Source organism: Neodiprion virginianus, chromosome 5 (genome assembly GCF_021901495.1).
Source record: "Neodiprion virginianus isolate iyNeoVirg1 chromosome 5, iyNeoVirg1.1, whole genome shotgun sequence".
Lineage (NCBI taxonomy): Eukaryota > Metazoa > Arthropoda > Insecta > Hymenoptera > Diprionidae > Neodiprion > Neodiprion virginianus.
In genome coordinates this window covers 6650848-6673999 of record NC_060881.1, presented here as the reverse complement: position 1 = coordinate 6673999, position 23152 = coordinate 6650848, and the positions used below count along the sequence as shown (strand labels likewise).

The 23152-nt window shown below is 39.1% G+C and overlaps 6 protein-coding genes and 1 non-coding gene across 13 annotated transcripts; 4 read left to right on the top strand and 3 right to left on the bottom strand.

Annotated features, from left to right (window-relative positions):
- Positions 1–697: 697 nt before the first annotated feature.
- On the top strand, positions 698–4658 carry LOC124306039 (facilitated trehalose transporter Tret1-like). Of its 3 annotated transcripts, none has more exons than XM_046766150.1 (6): positions 698–829; positions 1294–1502; positions 1893–2169; positions 2284–2692; positions 2755–2995; positions 3128–4658. In XM_046766150.1, exons 2-6 carry the CDS (start codon positions 1457–1459, stop codon positions 3589–3591), a joined length of 1437 nt encoding a protein of 478 aa, XP_046622106.1. In that variant the 5' UTR covers positions 698–829; positions 1294–1456; the 3' UTR covers positions 3592–4658. The 3 variants fall into 3 exon arrangements, with proteins under 3 accessions (XP_046622106.1, XP_046622105.1, XP_046622107.1); XM_046766149.1 differs by having other exon boundaries at positions 755–912; XM_046766151.1 differs by lacking the exon at positions 698–829 and having other exon boundaries at positions 1462–1528.
- Positions 4659–6065: 1407 nt separating this feature from the next.
- LOC124306040 (facilitated trehalose transporter Tret1-like) lies at positions 6066–8691 on the top strand. Its single transcript, XM_046766152.1, has 6 exons — positions 6066–6265; positions 6559–6712; positions 6934–7210; positions 7319–7727; positions 7791–8031; positions 8146–8691. The coding sequence occupies exons 2-6, from the start codon at positions 6679–6681 to the stop codon at positions 8604–8606; spliced, it is 1422 nt and encodes a 473-aa protein (XP_046622108.1). The 5' UTR covers positions 6066–6265; positions 6559–6678; the 3' UTR covers positions 8607–8691.
- A 1555-nt stretch (positions 8692–10246) lies between these two features.
- LOC124306037 (uncharacterized) lies at positions 10247–13708 on the bottom strand. Its single transcript, XM_046766146.1, has 11 exons — positions 13426–13708; positions 12945–13167; positions 12655–12831; positions 12341–12587; positions 12007–12197; positions 11752–11863; positions 11540–11661; positions 11220–11395; positions 11090–11147; positions 10918–11001; positions 10247–10582 (listed from the first exon to the last, which is right to left on the bottom strand). The coding sequence occupies exons 1-11, from the start codon at positions 13560–13562 to the stop codon at positions 10508–10510; spliced, it is 1602 nt and encodes a 533-aa protein (XP_046622102.1). The 5' UTR covers positions 13563–13708; the 3' UTR covers positions 10247–10507.
- Positions 13709–13835: 127 nt separating this feature from the next.
- On the bottom strand, positions 13836–22933 carry LOC124306043 (deoxyhypusine hydroxylase). 2 transcript variants are annotated; one of them, XM_046766161.1, is made up of 4 exons: positions 22923–22933; positions 15201–15606; positions 14707–15030; positions 13836–14236 (listed from the first exon to the last, which is right to left on the bottom strand). In XM_046766161.1, exons 2-4 carry the CDS (start codon positions 15478–15480, stop codon positions 13926–13928), a joined length of 915 nt encoding a protein of 304 aa, XP_046622117.1. In that variant the 5' UTR covers positions 15481–15606; positions 22923–22933; the 3' UTR covers positions 13836–13925. The 2 variants fall into 2 exon arrangements, with proteins under 2 accessions (XP_046622117.1, XP_046622116.1); XM_046766160.1 differs by lacking the exon at positions 22923–22933 and having other exon boundaries at positions 15201–15651.
- On the top strand, positions 16445–18288 carry LOC124306045 (probable 28S ribosomal protein S23, mitochondrial). 3 transcript variants are annotated; one of them, XM_046766164.1, is made up of 5 exons: positions 16445–16630; positions 17042–17132; positions 17428–17589; positions 17721–17829; positions 18034–18288. In XM_046766164.1, exons 2-5 carry the CDS (start codon positions 17089–17091, stop codon positions 18211–18213), a joined length of 495 nt encoding a protein of 164 aa, XP_046622120.1. In that variant the 5' UTR covers positions 16445–16630; positions 17042–17088; the 3' UTR covers positions 18214–18288. The 3 variants fall into 3 exon arrangements, with proteins under 3 accessions (XP_046622120.1, XP_046622123.1, XP_046622121.1); XM_046766165.1 differs by having other exon boundaries at positions 16480–16498; XM_046766167.1 differs by lacking the exon at positions 17042–17132.
- Positions 18384–20425, bottom strand: LOC124306042 (lipid droplet-associated hydrolase). Of its 2 annotated transcripts, none has more exons than XM_046766158.1 (4): positions 20208–20425; positions 19504–20082; positions 19243–19434; positions 18384–19152 (listed from the first exon to the last, which is right to left on the bottom strand). In XM_046766158.1, the coding sequence occupies exons 2-4, from the start codon at positions 19810–19812 to the stop codon at positions 18724–18726; spliced, it is 930 nt and encodes a 309-aa protein (XP_046622114.1). In that variant the 5' UTR covers positions 19813–20082; positions 20208–20425; the 3' UTR covers positions 18384–18723. The 2 variants fall into 2 exon arrangements, with proteins under 2 accessions (XP_046622114.1, XP_046622115.1); XM_046766159.1 differs by having other exon boundaries at positions 19504–19815.
- Positions 20517–20589, top strand: Trnaf-gaa (transfer RNA phenylalanine (anticodon GAA)). The gene has a single exon. It is a non-coding gene; the product is annotated as a tRNA-Phe (tRNA).
- Positions 22934–23152: the final 219 nt, after the last annotated feature.

The following is a 23152-nucleotide window of genomic DNA, read 5'->3' as shown; positions in this document are numbered from 1 at the left end:
GTATTATTCGTTTACATAACAGAATTAGGTTACGCTGAAGCTACGCATTTTCTGAATACCTGCAGGGCTGTGCTTTCAATTTTATAACATGAAACGTATGATGAACAGTCGTGATTCATTCGATACATGTTTATTTATTTTCTGTATGGTGATTGACATTGTATCAATTACAATATCTCATTTTTCCTCGTTTTATTCCATTTGTGCTGTATATAAATAAGTATTAACTGTGTCTCGATATTTGAAACATTTTCCAAAATTCAATATCAGATTACGCATGCGAACTGACCCGAAAAACCATCGTTCGATTTACATTTGTGACGGTGATTCTATGGACCATACTTTTTTGAAGGAGAATTTTCCGGATTGCGGAAAGAATTAATTGTTCATTAGTATGTTGAAGTTATATTGGCAAATATTTTTTTAACTTGTAAAAAATACGGTAATCAAAGTACTATTTACTTGAAAAAAGTGGTTCTTGTAATAACTGTCACGCATGTAGGTCCAACAGGTTTTTTTTTCGGTGTGAACGATTCATTTTGCGAGCAGATGAGAACCACGAATAAACTATTGGCGGAACGGATGAGAATCTCTGAAATAAATTAACAATCTTCTATTGAGATTTTAATGAATCAGTGATCAGGAATTTGTTAAACGCCCCACCAGTCAGATTCTAAAATGATTATTAGTTGTTTGGTATCCACGCAATTAAAAGTAGGCGGTCGCCACTGACATTTACAGTTTTCCTATCACGACAGATTTTGACTGTTGCCTGGCCATAGCTGAAGTTACAAGTTGAATTTCTTCGAAGTGGAGTCAGAGACTTTCGGTATTTGTTTTATATTCCATCCATCCGTTTTTTATACAAGTATATAGATTCGACTGTCTTGCGAAGAAAAAATATAAGAAAAGGTTTGTTTCGTAATAATAAGGTTCGGCTAGAATGTTAGTTTGAAAAATTATGAAAACTACACAATAACCAGTGATCCACCTTGTAGTAACACTGGACCATTCGCCATTTGAGCGGGTGCATCTGTTTTTTTTTTTTTTTAGAATGTAATTTGTGTTGCGCGAAACAAAAAAATCTCCAGATATTTATATTCAATACTGCATTTGGATTTCTTACATCAGCGACGCGCAAGGCTTTCATACTAGAGAAAATGAGGCACATAGATATCACACGATACGTAAACACTGACTACAGATGCACCCTCTTAACCGATCATTTCCCAGATACGAATAGTGAATAAAAACATCTGTAGCAATGGAAAAGGCTTGTAATCATATTTTCAGAACCTTTAAGAGTGTGCAATCTGAAGCTTCCGTCACGGCAAGAATCAGCAACGTTTCACGTCCTGTGGTTCAGCGCGTGAAACCTGCAGTTGTCTCTACAACCCTCGAAGTAACGCCACTTCCTGAGGATCCTAGGCCCTTGCCATTTCGGAAAAGAAAAAAAATGAAGAAAACGGCGCTGGTACCGGTGATTTTCGCGGCTATCACAAGTAAAATGACTCAATTTCTTATCAAGGTAGCTCGTACATTATGTTGATATTGTGTTAATTTCGCAAGAAATACATGAACGTGGGAAATTTTTTAATTATAATATATACTTGAATTAAAATAACTAACCCAAAATGATGCTAGAATGTTTTCACTCGCAGGACACGAATTATTAGGAAAGGGTACAGCTTGGACGGTCTAAAATCATATCTATTTTTAAAAAAATAAAGACCTCAAACTGAAATTGCTCAGAATGTATTCATTTTGTGAAAAAAAAAACTTTTAAAAATAGGTATGATTTTAGACCCCCCTGCCTTCAAGTTCCTTTATCCAATGCTACGTCGTTACAAAGTATAGACGTGAATAAAAACTTGGCATAAATTTTTTATTAGGTACGATACTTGATATTGTTGCCGGATTCCACACCGGATGGTCGTCGCCTATATTGTCCAAGCTTCTGGAAGACACTTCCGTCCCGGTGACGGAAGATCAGGCCTCCTTGATCGTTAGTTGCTTTTCGATAGCGGCGGTTGTAGGGCCAATCTCAATGATGCTAACGGTTGACAGATGGGGGAGAAAAGTTACGATGATACTTGTAGCGGTTGCATTTTTGATCGCAGGCGTCATGCTCACCTTTCCTCAAAACTACTGGTGGTACTATATCGGAAGGTGAGTTGTGTAACTGTATAACGGTTATACACGTAGGTACAACATTTTGGTAATTTAAGATAAGAACTGTTGCACTCGGCACTTGTTACAATGAATTTCGTGTTTGTTTGTAAGGCTTACTTGCGGATTCGCTACAGGAAATGTCGTATCGGTACTTCCCATGTACTTGGCAGAAATCGCAGAGGACAGAATACGCGGAGGCTTGAGTATCTTGATAACTGTTATGTATAACTCGGGAACTGTAGTAGCCTACAGTGTCGGACCTTGGGTTAGCGTGTCTAATCTCGGAGCGATTGGATTAGTGATGCCACTAGTGTTCCTTTTGCTCGTTCCGTGGATGCCGGAAACACCTTACTTTTACGTGATGAAAGGTAAGCCAGACCTCGCCAGGAGGAGTCTCGAATTTTTGAGAGGCACAACTGACGTCGACGAGGAGATCGAGAGGCTGAAGAAAAGCGTGGAGATCGATCTCCAAAATACTGGGACGTTTAAAGAGCTCTTAATGGACAGAGCAAATCGTAAGGTCCGTGTCTAGGTTCTGTGAAATTTTGTTTGAACTACTATCCTCTTTTCGATTATTTTCAGGCTCTACTGGTTATCCTTGGAATTCTAGCAGCTCAACAGTTGTCCGGGATTTCAATTATCTTATATTACAATACCAGCATCTTCAATCAAGTCATTTCCAACATATCTTCCAGTACTTCCGTCATCATAACTGGAGTCGTTCAGCTGATCGCATCGCTTCCAGTGGTCTATTTTGCTAACAGAATAGGTAGAAGGCCTTTAGTCCTTGGATCGATGTTTTTCAGCGTAGTTTTTCTAGCAGGTATGTGTGATCTGCTGCAGGACTTACCAGCACGTAAATTTTTTTTGCATGTGATAACTAGCCGTACGTACAAATGAAAGAAATCGTAATTGGTAATACACCATATTGAAAGATGTGAATTTTGCTATACAGCCCTGTCAGCTTACTTTCACTTGCAAGCAATTGGAAATGACGTCTCTACAATTTCGTGGCTACCGGTCACTGCAATGGTTGGCTACTTATCGGCTTACGCGGTAGGATTAGGCAGCATGGGCTTACCTATTCTCACCGAACTACTTCCGGGCAACGTCAAGGCCTACGGCATACTAGTTGCTACTACCTGGTCTACGATTATTGGAACTGTGGTTTCGCTAGTCTATCCGACTGCAAAAATTATGTATGGTAACCATACTGCGTTCTACTCGTTCACGATCTGTGTTGCAGTTCTTATAATCCCCACATTCTTCTATCTACCCGAAACCAAAAACAAATCATTGAGTGAAATCCAGCAGATGCTACGTGTGCGATCCACATCGGAACAGAAACTGGAACCAGTTCCTACACCCGAATGCAGCCGAAGTAATTCGATATATTGTATTGCGATCGGAAAGAACTGAATTTTACGTAATCAACTAATTCAAGGACCAGGTCCAATTATGAAAACGAAATAAATATTCACTTATTTCGAGGAAATTTAACCATACTTAGTCTGAATTGTTAATTACCCTAATTCACAACCTCATTCGCTTAATGCAAAGTCGCTGAACGCGGTTCAATGGGCCTTTGATGTTACAGAAACGTGCTTCTGAATTCGATATTCATATCCTAGTATTGACCGGGAAACTACCTGAATTTTCAATCATTTTTGTTACCATTAAAAGGTGAAAATTATCGCAAAGATTTTTATAAGCTGTATAAACAACCAACCTACGTTTTTTCATCATCGAAGTACTCGCGCTGGTGATAATGCTGGATAATGCTGGCTTTTGGCCAGAAATTTATACGCTAATTAATACGTTAAAAGAGTGTTTTGGTAAACAGGAATTATTTCACTCTTATGTCACTTTCTAAATTCACAATGTCTTCTATCATTGGGCTGAATCATTTTCATAATTGCCATAAATACAATTAAACGAATGGCTGGTAATGAATATTCAAAGAATTTAGACGTATTCGTTCGAAAGGAATGGGCAAACTGTTGTTACAAGCTGTTATACCAAACATGTTGAAGAGCTTGTTAATAAGCCTCATCAAGTCCTCCAATTGTAAGTGACCTATACGGCAAATTGGCTGTTATTTGAGCGGCAGCTTGCTTCCTGAATTATGCATATGGCATCGCGAATGACGCAGACTCTCGAATATCCTACGAAATCGTATCACGACATATGACGATGCTTGGACATATCATCACTTCAACGAATCCTTTTGATGTCAAACTGAGGGTGCTATTCGAGAAAACTATGTTCACGTGGCACTTTGAAAATCAACGACGACCTGCGATCCTTGTTAACATGAAAGACGAAAGCCTACATACATTTGTTCGACATTGTAATGCTACTCGTCAAACTGTATTTCTTACAGTGCATACTGGCTTGTACCCTTCGCGTTTAATCAAGTTTAATTTCGAATTACTGTCAAGATCGATTTACGTATAAACGCAGTTTTATTATATTATTCATCCACCTATTTTCCAATACCTAGTTATCTACTAGGACAATATTTAGAACACGAAAAATTTCAATATCCAATAACGCTTCCCTTCTTCTGTTCAGTAACTGCGTCATTCAGTACTCCTAACATCTTGAAACCACAGAAATAAAAAGACCAATGAAGGCGCTGTAACATATGAAATAAATAATTGGTATACTTTTAATAATATATATACTACGTTGCCTATACAACTAACAAATCAAAAATGCAGTGTCACGTCATTTTCATATTCATAATATTCCAGAATAGGCGGGTATCTGGAATGATCATTATATTCAACTTAAAACCGGTGTCGGTCTATAGTAATGAACCCTGGATAAGCATACTTTTACTAACGGAACCGAGAACGACCATTCCGGTCGTATTCCTTGCAATATTCACACCATTGCCGATTCTCCAATTCTCAAGATCTTACTTTTACACGATATAAGCCATAACTGGCAAGGTGAAATCTCAGATGATTCAGGTGCACAACGAACGTCGACAAGGTGGAGATGAAAAGGAACGTACAATTCGATCTACAGAATGTGGTTTCATTGAAGTGACTGTTCACAGACAAAGGAAATCGAAGTGTTTGTGACCAAGTTTTGTGAAATTTCACCAGAATAGTTTCAAATGTCGTCTTGATTTGCAGGCGGTCGTCGTATAATTATTGCGGGTTCGTTTGATTGACAGAGCAATATTAAGTGCATTATGCCTTGTTAGATTGTTTTTCGCTCCATAAAATTCAACAAACATCCCGGGAATCCAGAGAATGCGTAATGTTGGCGTTACGTAAACCTTGTGGAAACAAATGACGACGCAAATTCAATGTCACGATGTAATACGTCCAAGTAATAAATGTTACGCGCCTTAAGAGGAGAGACGTTGCATATCAACATATTACAATGGAAGTATCACTTTTGCATTGCTACCTCGATATAACGGTGCTACATTGCTATATGTCACGTTGGGCCGTGTAGACACTTTCGAACGCTCTGTGCTTTCAAACGTAAACTTTTACGAATATCGATTTAATATGACACATTTAAATCAGATCATATTGAACTGCAACTAAGTAATCAATAAGCTTAGTGCAGACTACACCATAAGAATTAAATTATAGGTGTTGGATTCAACACCCCATTTTTCATCGCGCTTCTACTTCTATGTTACACATAACAAATTTGGTATTTCAGTTTTCAATTAGTATAAGATACCATGGCTATATGTATCCAAAATCTCAATTCTGAATGGTGCATTGATGCATTGAAAGAGTCATTTTATGATCAGATGAGAACCATGTATAAATTCTTATTCACCGGACATATGAGAACCTCTGGAATCCAACACAAAAACCATTCATCAGAACTCGACGAATCAGTGATCTGAAATCCACTTGGATCTTCTCGATCCGTTAAACGCCACACCTGTAACTGAGTTCTAAAATGATTAATTAATAGTACTGAGCTGTCCATGGAATCAAACGTACCTGGTTGTGACACCTTCTTAGTCTTTTTCGATTGCCACTTTTTTTAGTCATTACCAGGTTTTAACTGACATCACAATTGATAATCCTCAGCGTAGGCTTTGAGTGTACCGGTAATTGTATACTGTCAATACTGTTTCTTATACATAGATACTTTCTTTAACTTTGCGAAGAAGAAGTGCGAATAAAGGTTTACTTGACACTGAGCTATGAGTACAATGTTAGCTTCCAAAATTATGCGAATCACACAACGGACATATTGATCCGTTAAACTTGAAATCCGGATCATCTGTTACGTTACGTTTTTAGGAGCCACCAATGGATACAGATTATCAGTGTCTTTTTACAACATTTACAAGAGACAAATCTCAATATTCTGACGTGGTAAGACTCGAATACATTTCAGGTGCTGTATTTCAAAACCTGAAACCTGTAGTGGACTCTACAATTCTAAAAGTAACATTCAATTCGGGTCATTTCGTAAGGATTCAGACTCTTTTGCTCTTCGGAAGGAAGAAGCGTGGAAATGCTTGCCCCGCAGATTTTCGCCGCCGTCACAAGTAATGTTATAAAAAATTTCATCAACGTCGTTCAAATATACTGCTTTTGTGTTAGCTTCCCATTTAAAAGTACGCCAGTCAAGTTGTATTACAATAATCGACTCAACATTCCAAATACTTCTCCATCTCATTTTATATATATGATGGTAAAACGTATTTATAATAAGCTACAATGAATAAAAAAACAAGTACCTTACTGTTATCCCTATATTTTTTATTAGGTACTGTACTAGAGGCGATTACCGGATTCCATATCGGTTGGCCATCGTCGACGTTGCCTAAGCTATTGGAAGACACTTCTGTCCCAGTGACACAGGATCAGGCATCCCTGATTGTTAGCCTGATGGGGTTGGGCGGGATGATAGGCCCAATTTGTGTAGCTCTGACGGTTGACAAATGGGGACGAAAGACTTCAATGATACTTGGAGCGATTATATCGTTAATCGCAGGTATCATGACCACCTTTGCTCGAAGCTATTGGTGGTACTATGTCGCTAGGTAAACTGTTGAATTATCATTGTTATACACCTACAACAGTTTTTTTAATTAAGATAAGAGACCTGGCGTTGAAGACTTGTTAAGACTCATTACACGACTGTTTCCAAGGTTTGCTAGCGGACTTGGGATGGGATTTACCTCTGTAGTGATTCCAATGTACCTCGGAGAAATTGCACAGGACACAAGACGCGGAGGCTTGAGTATCTTGATGGCGGTTTTGTCTAACTCGGGAACTGTATTAGTCTACTGTGTTGGACCTTGGATTAGCGTGTCTATTCTCAGTGCGTTTGGAATACTAATGCCACTCGTGTTTCTCTTGCTCGTTCCGTGGATACCGGAAACACCTTACTTTTACACAATGAAAGGTAAGCCAGAACTCGCCAGGAAGAGTCTAGAATTCTTGAGGAGCACAACGGACATCGGTGAGGAGATTGAAAAAATCGAGAAAAACGTGGAATTTGATCTCCAACATGTCGGGACATTAAAGACGCTCTTAACGGACAGGGGAAATCGAAAGGTCGGTGTCTGGCTTCTGTAAAATACCACCGGAAACACTTAATTCCATTTCAACGATTCGTAGGCACTACTGCTCACCCTCGTACTCATCTCCGCTCAACAATTGTCCGGCATTACAGTCATCGCGTCTTACGGTACAACCATCTTGAACGAAGTTGACTCCGACATCTCTTCCAGCACTGCAATCATCATAACTGGTGTCGTCCAACTCGTCGTATCCATCCTGGTTACTTTTTTTGCCGACAAGATCGGCAGGAGACCTCTGCTACTTGGGTCTATGTTTTTCAGCATGGTATTTCTGACAGGTGTGTATAAACTGCCGTAAACCTTATCTGCCGTCAGTTTTTTTGCACTAAATGCACGTGCTAACTAAAGAAATAATGTATGATTGATTAAAAGATACGATTTATGCAATGCAGCCCTGGCAGTGTACTTTCACTTGCAAGCTAATGGAAACGATGTCTCTGGAATTTCGTGGCTACCGGCGACAGCACTAGTCAGTTTCTTATGTGCCTTCTCCGCAGGCTTGGGAGGCGTGACTAGGTCTGTTATCTCTGAAATATTCTCGTGTAACATCAAGGCCTACGGAACGATAATTACTGTCGTATGGACCTCGGTTCTTTTCGCCGTAATTTTACAACTCTACCCGACCGTAGTGAACAATTATGGTATCCACATCGCATTTTACGGGTTCACGATATGCCTTGCAATTTTTAGTATCATCACGTTTTTCTACCTGCCCGAAACGAATCGAAAATCATTTGGTGAAATTCAACTGATGCTGCACAAGCGATCCGAATCGAAACAGATAATGCAACCAGATCCTACATCCGAATGCACCGGAAGTAATTCTGTATATTGTATTGACATCAAGAATTGAATTAACTAACCGTCTAACTCAAAGATTACGTTTAACTTTGAATACAAATAACAAAATGAACCAAATAAAATTTCATTTTCGTTTCGCAGAAACATTTTTGTTAGTTTTTATAATTATGTTCTGGAAATTACCCGGAATCTATTGGCAGTCATTCATTTTTGGGACCGTTAGGCAGTTAAATTTATTGAGAACTGCTTGAGAGGAAAATAAAAAAATGGCATTTATTCACTCACTGCCGAGGCGCTGAACCATCCGAGCCGAGGAGACTGCTGAAGGTGTTCTCTTGGCCAAAAATGTAATATGGAACCTTCGACACTGCTAGGCTGCCGAGAATGGATTTCAAATTCTCATGCCGATATGATGGTGACGCAAAACTTGAACCAGTAACGACATGAATGCACTACCTGCTTTCGTTGAAACAGTCACATCTAATCTGTTACAAGGACTTCGCAAGTTGCTGGTACGTAGAAGACAGAACAAACCCAAGCGAGGAATTACCTCGTCCAGCATTTAGACAGTTGGTGGAAGACTTACCTTGTAGGTGTTCGATGATGGCGTCATTGAAAGAATTGGTTACAGATGTGTTTTGCGACTTTTGGCAAACAGGAATTGTGTCGATTTTAGTCTCTTTCTGAATTGACAATGTACAAGTTATCAGGTTTTCAAAAATTACTAGACTGTTGTTGGAAAAACCATTACACAAGACACATTGAAGAGATTGTTAATAACCCTAATTCATTCCTGCAATTATCAGTCTTTTACGTGGCGAGTTGGCTGTCGTATCAACGGCATATGATGGGCCATGCCGACTTTGAACTATGCTCTTGAGAATATATTTTAATATATGGTGGTGTGTTAATTTGACAATGTACGACTCGTTCAACAACTACATCTGGTGTATATTATGGAGATGGTGTTGTTTGAGAAAACCATGTTCACATTATACATCCAAAAATAATAACTATCTCTGGCTCTCGTAAACACCCTAGAAAAAAACCTGTATCTTCCACGCTGTGCTGTTAAAAATGAAATTATATTTTTTAATCGTGTACCAGCTGAAATCATTCGATTTACATAAGACTAAACTCTTCTAAAAGACTTATCACATGGCCTCACACATAACGAAGCAATAGTTATTATACTTTTCATGACATGTGACAATGCCTACTGGGTGCACAACTATCAATAAAACAGTGTTAGATCAGTTCAAATTCGTGATACCATATTTATCATCGATTATTCGCAGTATTTCAGAAAACGATATATTCCATTAAGTTTCCAAATCGAAAAATAGAATAATAGCGTAATTATTCACGTCATGAGTCGACGAAAATTCTCAGTAATAATAATTACATGAAAATCCAGATTGACTGTTGCAATTTAACAGATGAGATATCCGTATAAGTACTTTTTGAAGGGTAATACGAAGGTTTGAGAGTTCAATTTCCAGTTATTGAACAATCAACGAAAATTATTCGGAGCAATTCAACGGATGCTTCACGAACGATTGGAAACGAAGCCCATACTGCAAAGAGATTGTATGCACGATTCTAACAAAAATAACTCGTTATATTTCATTGCCATGAACAACAAAATTAATTAATCAAATAACCGAAAGATAACAAGCAATGATGAAAATTCATACGCAATTCTCTGATTTGCGATTTTTCATCAAAGTGTAAATTGCGGTAGGGGTATTCATCAAACAATGTTGTAATCTGCAGTCATGTTAAGTATATCAAATGCATGTGCTAAAGGTTTTTCTGTGCCAAGGAATAATCTGTTTACGGGGTCACATTAACGTGTACAAATAACTTTAAGCACATAATTTGAGTGGATTTAATCATACATACATAGTCCAAGTACCGAATCGACGACCACCTTATTCTGAATCTCTTCCACTAGTCAGATTCTTTGGACGAAGTCCAGTGAGCATTTGATATAGACACGCGTTTGGGAATCTTGTTAGCTCTGCCCTGCGAGTGACATAACGTATATATGCATGTCAAATAAATTTCGGAATTGGCAGACAGAGGAAACAATTGACATGATTTTCGCAAACCATTTACAATCGTACTATCGCTCACCACGTAACTGGAGTATCAATCGATGAAGCTTCGTTGAAACGAGTCCCAATAATAAAGGAATAGATCGATAATAATATTTAGTTATAATACCATTATTTCGTATTCTTAGATAGTCAACCTCATTTCATTACTTCCTCAGAAATTCATCGTCGCAAGTCAGCGTTAATGACAATTTGAGTTTTCGATCAAGATTGATCGATTGAAATTTAAGATACATTACTTACCCCAGAACCAGCTGTGCTGATAATACTAGTGCGGGGCTTATTTCTGGGTGAGAATGAAGTACGAAATCTTTGGCCGTCGTAGTACTGTTGGAAAACATGAGTTGCTAATAAACTTCATGCCCGTATGATACCATGATAAATACAAACTTGATATATTTAAATGTATATTAACCGTTACTGATCCCGTCCGATCAATTCCGCCCAACATTCCAGAAGTACTGGACACGTTACTGAAATACATAAGATCAAATAGAATGATCCAAGATCTTTTAAAGCACTCGAAATCCTTATGGAAAGGCAACCTTATGGATGTTCCTCGGTCGTTCATCTCATTGGTAGCAACGCTCAAAGACCTCAGTAGATCCGAACGAAAATTTCTACCTTCTACGTCGGTCTCAGAAGAATTATGGTGATTTCTCGGATCGCTCTGAATTGTCAATCTTCGTGTCCTCGGGTATTTCAACTCTTCGATGTTATGCTGCTGACAAAACAACGCAGAATATATTTTCATTGTTTATGTAAAACTGATCGTAGAGCCACTTTCTGCAGCTTTAAATCATTTGTTTAGAATTTGTTGTGGTAGCAAAACAGTTTTTGAGTTTTTTCAAATGTATCAACGCACTGAATGGCTTTCCAAACTGGGATCTTTTTGTAGGCTCTGTCGTCTTCTTTCTCTGGGTGTGGAATTAGCAATAGAGACCCGCCGTAAATTTCTACGATTAGACTGTTTCGTTTGACGATCAGCTGTAGATGCATTTTTCTCTTCGTTATTACAATCCTGTTGCAGAGCGTATAATGACGGCATTTCTACTAAGCATTAAGAACAATTCTAACCTTTGAAATCGGTATCTTTGCCACTATTCGTAGTCTTCATGGAAGTCTTCAAAGCTTGTATCACAGTTTCTCCAGGTTCCACGACATCCCTATTATTCCCTTCGGATTGCAACTGGAGCGAAAAACTTGATTAGATTCCAATACGAAAAACTCTGCAGTAATATCTGCACTAGTTCATAATTATTAAACTAAATAAAATATATTGGTAAATTAATCACATGATAATAAAGTGGTTTGAAAAATGGTCAGCATTACGTTGTTTCGTGTCGAAGCGATCCTCTTTTCTGTGTCAGCCGTATCATCTTTTGACAACATAAATGGTTGACGTTCCTTCCGAACTTGTCTATTCAATTTTGTTATCTTTTCACTCATCTCCTGATCGCTTGTCCACCATTCATGGCTCATGCTATTGGGCTCTTTGATCACTCGAACGCAGCTTTCGTCACCTGTATTTACACAGAAACTAATTTCACACGGTATTAGGGACTGGTAGAAACCATCTCAGAAGTCGAGTAAATTGATTTTCTACCAGCCTCGTAAGTGTATCAGAAATTTGCACATCTTTTAACGCCTTCACAGCGGAACTGACTAGGTGAGCTGTCTCCGCTGAATGAGCTCACAGAACTGTTGACAATGTTTCTTTTTTTGGTCGTATCTTTCTGTGGCTTCTGAGAGGGTCCCTCTCCATCTGTCGTCGCCCATACAGTACGTTGCATGATCCAATGCCGCCTCTTTGCTTCCCAGTATTCTGGAGTATGGCCATAAATAAGATGGCGCTGGCTGAAAGATGACCACGTGCAATTCGACAGGCGGCAGCATCCGAATGTTGGACATCTCTACATTCATTATAAGAGTTCTCAGTTGAGTTTCTCACATCATTTCTTCAGGTTGGTATTTACACACTTTTTTAGCTTGGTTATTTCCTCTGCTCATCCTCCCAATCTCTCGATGCCTTTTCATAAGGACATTTATACGTGATACCAGAGATGCTGTGTATCTCATGTAAGCCAAACAACACTCGCCTGTCATTTGCTTAGGAAACTGTAGGGTCAACATCTGCATGAAGTCCATCATGAAGTTCTGCAAATATTTGAGGCTGAAGCATGACGCCTTTCTATGCGCATCACGATATTACGTACAGTTACATCAAAAAACTAGACATTTTGGTCTCAATTTTGTGAAGAAATACGAACTTCCATATCCTTCTGATCCAAATCCATATCCCTGTGCACCATTGCGATGTATCCCAATAAGTGCTCACGGGGTTGAGGTTTGTGCGTGTAGTCTAAAAACAGCGCTGCGACAGTACTACAAGTCAGGCTGAATTTCGACCGTAATAGCGTATAGTACTCCTGAAACTCGTGTGGGCTACTTTGCTGAAAGTACTTCAAGTACTTGGGATGATTCTGGAAGAGCCTGAGAAATATGGTTGGTATATTTTAGTCTAGCGATGAAGAGAACCTTGAGTTCAAATTTTAGATTGTTACAAGTGTGAGAGAAACTTTCTCAAATCAGACAGAAATTTCGATAATTTCGAATAATAATAGGACACAGCCAAAGTCCCACCCAAAAGTAGACATTCAATTTTAACTTTTCAACGTACAGGAGTTTTAATACGGAAAAAAGTAAAGAGAATGAATACCGAATGTATAGAAACATTATTTGAATAATTACAAAGTGTAGAATTCAGTTCCATAGTGAGATAAATCAGCTTCGAGAGATTTACTAATTTCGGCGAAAACACGGATGTCTTGTTGCCTCAAACAGTAAAATTCCTGATTCCCTGGTGCTTTACTCCCACGATTGCCCATTTCTTCCTTCAATTCAACTTCCTCGTGAAATTACTATATACTTTTTTTTAAACTACAATTAATTGACTATTTATTCAGCCATATTAATCGAAAATGCAATTTAATTGAATGTAAAATTCAACCAAATTTGTCATAATTTGAAATGTCAATCAACTTCTAATATTGATTGTCAAAGAAAATTTGTGCTGAGAAAAAGACAAAACAATATCAATGTAATAAACATGCCTGCTTGTGTGAAACAAACCTGTATCACTAGAATAAAAACACCTTTTATAGATGTAAATGCATGTATGTACAGAATAAAATACACTATCTAAATAGATAAATGTAATATAATTTCTTTTATATTGATGTAGGGGGAATTCACGAAGAGATCTTAGTGAGCGTGTCCGCATACTGAAATTCAGGGCTGTTTTGATACTCGCACATATCTAATGCAATAATACAGCTCTCATGAACGACGCGTTTAGTGTCCCCAAGGTATTTGTTCAATGCTTTGAAACATTCGGGAGTGGCAATGGAGCCCAGAGCCTCGGCACACTCGTGTCGGACCATTTCGTTTTCTTCGCAATCCTCTAATGCGGCGCAAAGATGAGGAACGGAAATTTCTTCCTGCAGTTGCCCCAACACGAATGCTATCTCATGTTTAAATAACGCACTGCCATATTTAAGTGCTGAAAAAAAATTAAAATCCTAATATAGATCGTATTTCCAAATTGTCGATCAAACAAAAATTGAATGATGTTTTTCATTTGTAATATACCGGATACCCAGGTAAAGAATCAAAAGTGAATTAGACATTTCGGCTTTTAAATTGCACTCACAAGAATAATGCAGGTGAACAGGATTTGATGAAAATCAGGTAGAAGTAATATTATTTAAATTATAATATAAAGAGTTCGGAATCCTACAAAACTGTGATTGCTTCATGTTTCACAATTTTTTAAATTTTATACTTATGACTACAGTCTTATTTCCTTTATTTATAAGATGCTCTGCACTTAACGCGTGTTATCTGACTCTGTCGAGATAAAAGTTATTTTTTCTTATCACGATTATATCAACTGAAATACATTTCTCAATCAGTGAATTTCCCTTCAAAATATACAACCAGATGAACAACCAATTATATTCAATCTCTTACCTTCAGCCAATGCAAGCACGCTTTCATCCGTCCTCAAATTTCGAAGTGAAAACATGGCTCGATACCGATCGAATAGTGAAGCCTTTTCATCCAATAGTATATGTTTCAATTCAGCGACATCTTTTATAGCAGCTGGTGGTGCAGGATCGACAGATGCGAACGGGTTGGCAGAAAGATTCTGGGATGTGTTCTTTGAGTTTGAAATCCATTTCAATCGGTCTAGAGCAAGCTGGCAGGTCTCTGCTACTTCGACAACTGGATCCTTGCTGTACTCTTCAAGGATCGGTATGACTGAAATATCACCGATCGCTCCTAGCGCCTCACCTAACAAAAAAGCAATGATTTCAATAAGAGTTCCTAGTAAGATTTGATAAATAAAGGATGGCGCTACATAGTTGAAAAGGTCTTTTTACTGGTGCTGCAATTTCCTTCACTGTCTACGCCAATTCGAAAGTGACCGAGTATAAGAGCAAGTTGCAGACCTCGATACATACCAGCCTCATGACGGACCATTGGTTCCTGGGACATGTCGCGTAAAACGTTTATGAGAAAAGGTAAAGCTCTGACGTCCTGCATTTGTCCAAGGCAGTAGGCCAGTTCGTGTTTCAAGAGTGCCGATGGATCTTTGAAGCAGTCATTAATTTGACTGATCGAGGTATAACCTCCAATACTTTTCAACGTGAATAGAGCTCGAAATCTCTCTTTCAACGGTCTCGTCTCATCGTTCAAAACATTCCCAATACTGATTATTTTATCTTCCTCGATGTTCACCATGTTTAAAACTTGTGTTTTGTAAATAATGTGTTCTAAAACGAAAACAGTTTCACAGAACAGATGTTACCACCAAACTCAGCTGCAGCGCGGATTTGAGGTTATGTGAACAACTGAGTGCTACAGGGCCTATACTGGCCTATACTACTACCCCTACTACTGCTGATACTACTCACCGAACTGGAGATAACTTCACGTGTACAGCAGAAAGCAGAATGTGTAGCGTCGAATGAGAGAGAGAGGTATATGTTGGCTATAATCTATCTCTCTTGCTCTACACCTGATTGGTCGAAAGTTTTCCTTTCAGTGAGAGAGATGGGGTAACCCTAGAGAATTTAAAAATCTAGGATTGTTAATTGAAAGTGTGAAGAAATGGAGAAAATTAAGAAGCGAGATGAAGTAGCTGATGGCGTATCCGGACTGGGCGCAATCGATTCTTCTCGCAAAATCATTGATATAGTGCATCAAAGAATGGGCCAAATTTTGACCAAAGACATCCGAAGGGGTTAACCTTCCTTTGTTTCCGATTTTCATGGATCAGAAACTTTTCGTCTCAGAATCGTTTTTGCAATGTATCTTCGATAAACGTTATTTGGCTATAAATTGCAAGAAAATTTCAATTGACGCTTGACGCTGCGTGCAACAGCAATTTTTCGAAGATCTGATCACGTTTCCAACCGGTCCAGACTTGCTTCCGAGCGCAGTGTGGCATCAGTCGCTTCCGAGCAGCCGTAGACTCAAATGATCACAGTGAGTTTTCTCCGCGTGCGTACAACGATAACTGTTACCGGGTGTATCGGCTGCTCCGAGTCCCGCTTAGCGACTTGTCGCGCTGGGCGATAATTGTGAAATGCTCTCACGCGCCGAGCGCTCCGATTTTTAGTTTGATCGCTTCGATTGCCGGTGGTGCCCTCTACCCGCTGGACAGATTTTTCGCGCATTTACCATATTTCGGTAGTGTACGTACATAGGTAGTGTTATTCTTCCGAAATATTCATCAAGACAACCCCGAACTTTGAATGCGAGTAATTGAGTGACACAGGCATCTTTGCGTTCTCTCTTTCAGAACAGCCCGTTGCACATTGCGTTCACTTCTTGTACCGTGTCTTGGGGTTCAGTGACCCCTCGGAGCACTACCCTCACTGTCTCGGGGGTAAACTTTTCATTTTCCGAGTTGCCTGGATTTATAATTGACTCGTTGCTATAATAGTTACGTCCCACGGCCCGGTTCACGATACAATCGATAACAATAACCAATGAAAATTTTGTAGTCAATTCTTTTTGTTTCAATCATTCGTGCTTCAATAACATCATTTGTTAATATATTTATGATTTATTTCGTTACTTCCAATCAACTATCCTAGATTTTTTATTCTTACGAAAAAAACGCAACTGCGACTCACTAACTCAACACATATCATACAGTACGTAAATTCAGCCTTAATGATCAATAGTCGCAAGATATAATAGATCAACGCACTACCGACCGATGCCCGCAAATTACTAGAATATTACCACACTCGTGCGTTCACATCTGACGCTGTTGTCATATTTTTTAATGCAGCCTGACCTAACCTAGCAACTACTGAGGCTAAATAAAATTTGGAAACAATGGCACGTAGCAGATTAGCAAAAATTGGCACGATTCATTCGAGGTAAAGTGCGAACGCATAATCCGCTAAATAATACTAAAATATGTAGGGTTTATTAACAAATCCTGAACTACTAATTCAATTTTTCCCTGCGAAAAAACACGAAAGAAGGTTATGAACTACCGTAGTACCGGAGTTACTTACTCCTTTAAAAAACAATTTTGATGGTTCACATAATTGAGCATCAACTTGAATGTTACTGTTTTCCGTTTGCAATTTGGTCAACTCCTTAATAATTGCTCATCATGATTTCTCTCAGTCTATGTTATCATTGAAGAACCGATTGATGTATTTCTAGAACAAGCGGTCTTCTCAGATCTGGGGCTATGAAAGAAGAGGATAAACCATTATGGTTCGACATTTATGAAGCTTTCCAACCAAAGGATGAACCTCGTTTCGATCGTCCTATAAGCACGGGAAATATCAGAGAAATTTTCTATGAGGAGGACGTCATTCGAGCGTAATTCAATACACCCAATATTTATAACAATCCCAAATTACACAAAGCCAAATAAGATTTACTGTATGGCAAGATGATGGGCTAGAGAATGTGTCGTAATCCATGTTTTTTTCGCTTGTAATGTATTACAGAAAGTTCCACAAGGATCATCCTTCTCTACCATTCGTTCACCTGAACGATACATCACGTTTGTCTCAAACACAAAAATTTATAGCTACATATCAAGAGTTATCAAAAGAGGTTTGTACAGATTGGCATATACACTTTGAGATGCTTCAATTGAATGAGTCGATTTAAAATTATTTCAGCTTGATCAGTAGCAGCGACTGTTAATTTCCTGAAAACTTATGAAGCTATTTGATTTATAACTCATATCCAACTAATTACGTATGTCCTTCAACACCTTGAAATATTTTCACCATACAATATCATTTCTTATAACAGGGTGGTGCCCAAAAATCAGAACTATACAAAGCTGCTGTTTCTCAAGTAATTGGCCAGGCGGTTAGATCACGAATCGACAAGCCTCAACCATCTGAAGAAACGACTTCAGTAGCTGATACAGAGAAAGGCAAAACTACAAACCTGAATGTTAACATTAATAACATATTTAAGGAACAGTAACATTTAATTTAATTCAACGAAACACTGTATTATAAGGAACACTAGAAAATGAATTAAACCAGTACTATATAGTAATCACTTTCTTCGTTACTCACCACATTTTTTAATCGCAATTGCTTGCAGATTTTAGTCTTCGCTAATCGGTTCGTACATGAAATCAATTGTACCAATGAAGTATCAAGATCGATTTATTGATCTAATGATACAATAAAAAAAAACAGTTACTTAGTACCTATTGCTAGTTTCTACACTGAACTCTCTAGCGATACTGCAACTTCATGAACATTTTCCATACAAAATAGTATCATATTTATAAAAATGCCTTCGCCATTCCACGTACCACTAACCATTACGAGTGCAAAATTTTAAAAACTGCAGTGGATGTGTATATTTTTCTAGAAACTTCAATTTACGTGAAGCTTGGAATGATATTTGTTGTTATTACTCAATACTTATAGTGTCAGTATCATTGGGTCTATTGCTTGAATATCACAAAATTGAAACGGTGTGTTACATAATGTTATCATTGATAATGTCTGCAACAATGTTTCCCATTTCCGTATCGCTTTCAAGAACAAATGAATGCAAAATTCCTCTTTTGCACAGTACAGCATTGAGATTTGGATATCTAGTTCTGATTTCTTCATAATATTTTACAGGAGTCCAACCGTCCTTAGAGCCATAATATAACCAAAGTTTGTCTAAATTTTTTGACACCAATTCATGATCCAACTCTCGCACAATTTCCAGTTCTTGTTTTGCCAATGAAAACACCCGTCTTAGAACAGCGGGATTGACCAGCTGCAAAACAGATTTCCTGCACTTGCGAGGAATCCCAATAAAGAAACCGGCTACTTCGATCAGAAGAATTTGAATAATCAAAGGCAAAAACGTGAATATCCAGGAAAGGAACACCAGTATCGAAATCAAAGGTGTGGCCTGAAATAAAATAAAGTAAGAATTGAGTCAACCGCAATGTATGTATGAAAATTCTAACAGGTCACTTTCAAGTTTTGTAAAAGTTCTTACGAATCGTGTAAAAAATTTTCCATTCGGGCTTTCTGCCATGCGTTCGATAGTTGGAAATAATAGGTAGCATTTTACAACCTGATTTCTAATCTCTTCATCCTTAAGCAGGTTTAAAACAAACCAACTGCCAATCGAGTGGGCAACAAGATGTAATCGAGCGTCTTTAGGCACGTATTTCTTGATGAACTCAGCCTGAAAGACAAAAAAATTAGTCAACATCAAGGAATGAAAATGTGAAAATATCACTTGGGACCTGCGTACCTTATGCTTAAGCTGGCCATCCAGATTGTATAAGTGCCTATTGTGCTCGTATTTAGGCAAGCTTCGGAGGCTTGTTTTGCTGGGTTGAACATGCCCCGCGTGCCCGACCATCCAGATCGGCGTTTCCGTTGGGAGTTTTGAATTCAGGGTCTTGATAAACCCATTGTAGAAGCTCGGGAGTCCAGGGTTGCCTGGAATGACAACTACCACATCTCTGTGACCGTCAGCTGCAAGGCCAGCCTCGACCCACCGACCCTCCGACGTAACGTGAGTCGGAACACCGTTCAGGTCTAAAAACGCTTCCTGCATTTTCTGAAAAAGAATTCAAACCGATTTCGAATTTGAAAGTCTGATATGTTTAAATTCCTTTGTCACTCTGGGTTATTTGCCAATCGGATGCAACGATCAACGACGCTTCAGCTTTATCCAATTAGTTAGAAGTTTAGATGATCGATTAATTCCCAATGTCTGTCTTCAAGATAATGTTTACACCGTCAGTAGTCGGAGAAATCAGGTCATGCGAATACACAATATATGCGGGATGAAAAAAATTCTTGCCTCTTGACGCCTAAGGCAACCCTGGAATGATGTGCATAATTATGACTCGACGTATAACTGTACTTTGTAACCTAACCTAACGTACTCTAACCGGCTCAAATCGCGAATTTATGCAGGGTCAATGAAACTAGTCGCCATATACTTACGGACGATTGGAACTGTGGTGAACGATTATGAATAATTCGCAGGAGCGGGCAGCTTTTGGCTTCCGCACGAAGAATTCTATATTTCTGTTCGTCAAGTCAGCTGGAACAGCTGATTCTCGTCTGCTGGATGGACGAGGTTATGTTTGTCACATCGAATGTCACCCAGTTCGATATTGCCCGTTATTGAAAATGATGTCAATGCACCACTCATGCTTCCCGGAATAAAAATTAACAAAACGAAGGAAGGATCACATTTCGATATGTGCTTTTTTTGCATTATCTAAAGATTTCAACATAGAATTGATATCCGCCGAAATAGCTCAGTTGGGAGAGCGTTAGACTGAAGATCTAAATGTCCCCGGTTCAATCCCGGGTTTCGGCAGTGGGAATACTTTTTGCAGTATTTTTTCTCTTAAGCTTTGATGATTACTGTATTGTAAACAAATTATGACGTGATAATAAAATCCTGTTGATATCTTTTTGATGTGTTCAAAATTATGGGAAGAAACGAGAATTTGGTTTTTATGGACGCTCGAAGTTCCACTCCAAGAAGTTTTATTTCTTTTAAAATCGTTATAATAACTGTAGTATCAATTATAGTAAAATCTCTCCCAAGTGACTAAATTTACTGTGATTGCAGTTGGCTGTGGAACTTGTACAACAAAAATCTATAGTAATTATCGCGCTAATCTGTTCGATTAGTTTACCATACATTATTCAGTTAAATTAGACCTCAACATTACTTTATCATTGCATCGACATCATATAATAGGAGTAATAAGGATAAAATATTACGGTACAAGTGATTCTATCCATCAAGGCTATTACAAACAGAAAGCACATGCTAGATTTTCTGGCTAGAGTTACAGAATTACTCATTTCAATTTTTATGTAGAACTGCGAGTTTTCTCCGTTACGGAAAAGAATGAAAATTTCAGATATACCCGAGTATAGACATACTGCAGGTATTTCCGGTAGCATAAGGCTACGAAGAAACAGAATTCTATTAGTATGTGTACGATCAAAAGTGTGCCACATATTGTAATTGTCACTCTGCAACGCGTCTCATCTGGTGGAAAAAAATCAAACTAATGCAACCAGGCTGACAGGTGACCGTTGACCGTGTTTTTTCGCGTGTGGGTCACAGAACAGGTATATTATTGATTTCATTTCAGTAATGTGTGCGACACGAGTAATTTTAAACCCCCTAAATTACGTTTTACTTCCATTGAAATTAAAAACATAGGTTATGTGGTGATAAAATGGCGCCGACAACCAGACTCTGACGTCATGAGAATATTTTCCAATACAAGACTTGACGTGATGAAATGTTGCAGAGTAGGATACATAATGTCGTGGCAACGATTCCATGCATGCACTCCGATCGTTTCGTGCATTACAATAATGTATAATATTTAAACGTGCGTGTTCCCTACGGTATACGCCAAATATATATCAAGCACGCGATCCGCAAGGGTGACGTATACACCTGTACATCATGCAGCCTGTGCAGGAGCTAAAGAGAAACGACTAGAGGTGTATCACACACGTAGAGGATGCACGCCGCGGCGGCACATGACGTACTCATTAGCATTCTTTATACATACGCAACGAGCTTGAAGCCTCTTAATTCATGCGGGAATAAGTCCAATATGGCCGCGCGCACCGGCTGCACTGCATGGCTGCAGGGGATAAATCGCGATGTATAATCATATAACGTATAACAAGACTCGCAGACATTGTTGCAGCCGGCTCGATGACGAGATAAGATTTCTCTTTTTCCATTCCGATCCGAATTCTCGAAAATCTGTGTATACAGGTATTTTACGTCTAATGTTATAACGGATAACCGAATCGCGCTCTTTTGTTCCAAAAGCGCGACGAGTGCAGCTACGTTCAGAGGGTTCGCACGTACGTATCGCGCACTATTTGTGCCTACGTTCACACGAAGGCAATTTCGAACGGCAAGAAGTATGCGATTCATTTCGAATCTACGGCGCGCCCTGTGCGACCGCCATCGAAAATATGACGCGTATATAATAATATATGACACGGATAATGCGATGTATAATCGCGCGGCGCCATTTTGGTGCCTGATCGCGTCTGTCACCTGGGCTTTTAGGCGCGGCGCCGGTGGAATAAATTTCTCTACGAGTGAGAGGCGGTCAGCAGCCGCCGTGAGTCTCGTCTCGCCGATGAGAGTTTCGGCGCTTCCGTGCGGATAATGACTGTCGTGTACGATGACGGCGGTCAGATTGTTGAAACACCCGCCCATCGGTCGGTCGGCGAGAACCTGGGCGGAGCGAAAGTCGCTTCGGAAGACGGAGAATGGTCTCTCGATCGTCGGCTGCTGCCACGGCGCCTTGTCGCGCTCTACCCACGACCTACGGGCGTTCGTTCCTTCCATTCGCGCGCTTTCGGATCATCGCCTATTTGCCTCGCTGACCGCGCGGGTGAAAATGAGACGTTCGAAACGAGTTGAGAAAAACACCGGCGCACCGGCTTCAACGACTCGGAACGACAAGAAACGCCACGACTCGAACGCGTGGCTCCGAAACGCTTCGTTAATTTTCTAATACCGACTCCGATGCGCGACGATCGCCGACATCCTGTCGTGTTACCTGTTCGCCGTGCGAGTTTATAGTCTTCTCTCTCTCTCTCTCTCTCTCTCTCTGTTTGCTGATGCGTCGCTTCTTTCGATAAAAATTGATATACTAATACCTATATATATATATATATATATGTTATTGATTATTAATGACACCTCAGCTCCTGACTATACTGCACTCGGGTGGTTCCCAATTTATTGAAGGAGATGGGAAAAATCATAATATTATTCAAACGTCTCGATATAATGATAATATTCTTCTCCTATCAACGATATCCGATTTCCTCCCCTGCACGACATTCGGAATTTTATAAGCGGTCGAATTATTTCCTACGCA

Coding starts and splice junctions, on each gene's coding strand:
- LOC124306039 (XM_046766150.1), top strand. CDS start 1,457: ATGAAGAAAACGGCGCTGGTACCGGTGATTTTCGCGGCTATCACAA. Junction 1,503..1,892: donor GATTTTCGCGGCTATCACAA/GTAAAATGACTC, acceptor ATTTTTTATTAG/GTACGATACTTGATATTGTT. Junction 2,996..3,127: donor CAGCGTAGTTTTTCTAGCAG/GTATGTGTGATC, acceptor TTTGCTATACAG/CCCTGTCAGCTTACTTTCAC.
- LOC124306040 (XM_046766152.1), top strand. CDS start 6,679: ATGCTTGCCCCGCAGATTTTCGCCGCCGTCACAA. Junction 6,713..6,933: donor GATTTTCGCCGCCGTCACAA/GTAATGTTATAA, acceptor ATTTTTTATTAG/GTACTGTACTAGAGGCGATT. Junction 7,211..7,318: donor TGGTGGTACTATGTCGCTAG/GTAAACTGTTGA, acceptor ACTGTTTCCAAG/GTTTGCTAGCGGACTTGGGA.
- LOC124306037 (XM_046766146.1), bottom strand. CDS start 13,562: ATGGGCAATCGTGGGAGTAAAGCACCAGGGAATCAGGAATTTTACTGT. Junction 11,864..12,006: donor TCGCTTCGACACGAAACAAC/GTAATGCTGACC, acceptor TTTTCGCTCCAG/TTGCAATCCGAAGGGAATAA. Junction 11,002..11,089: donor ATCGGACGGGATCAGTAACG/GTTAATATACAT, acceptor GTTTTCCAACAG/TACTACGACGGCCAAAGATT.
- LOC124306043 (XM_046766161.1), bottom strand. CDS start 15,480: ATGGTGAACATCGAGGAAGATAAAATAATCAGTATTGGGAATGTTTTG. Junction 15,031..15,200: donor AATGGTCCGTCATGAGGCTG/GTATGTATCGAG, acceptor CTTTTTTGTTAG/GTGAGGCGCTAGGAGCGATC. Junction 14,237..14,706: donor CGTGCTTGCATTGGCTGAAG/GTAAGAGATTGA, acceptor ATTTTTTTTCAG/CACTTAAATATGGCAGTGCG.
- LOC124306045 (XM_046766164.1), top strand. CDS start 17,089: ATGGCACGTAGCAGATTAGCAAAAATTGGCACGATTCATTCGAG. Junction 17,590..17,720: donor GAGGAGGACGTCATTCGAGC/GTAATTCAATAC, acceptor AATGTATTACAG/AAAGTTCCACAAGGATCATC. Junction 17,830..18,033: donor ATCAAGAGTTATCAAAAGAG/GTTTGTACAGAT, acceptor TTCTTATAACAG/GGTGGTGCCCAAAAATCAGA.
- LOC124306042 (XM_046766158.1), bottom strand. CDS start 19,812: ATGCAGGAAGCGTTTTTAGACCTGAACGGTGTTCCGACTCACGTTACG. Junction 19,435..19,503: donor ATGGCCAGCTTAAGCATAAG/GTACGCAGGTCC, acceptor TTTGTCTTTCAG/GCTGAGTTCATCAAGAAATA. Junction 19,153..19,242: donor GAAAATTTTTTACACGATTC/GTAAGAACTTTT, acceptor ATTTTATTTCAG/GCCACACCTTTGATTTCGAT.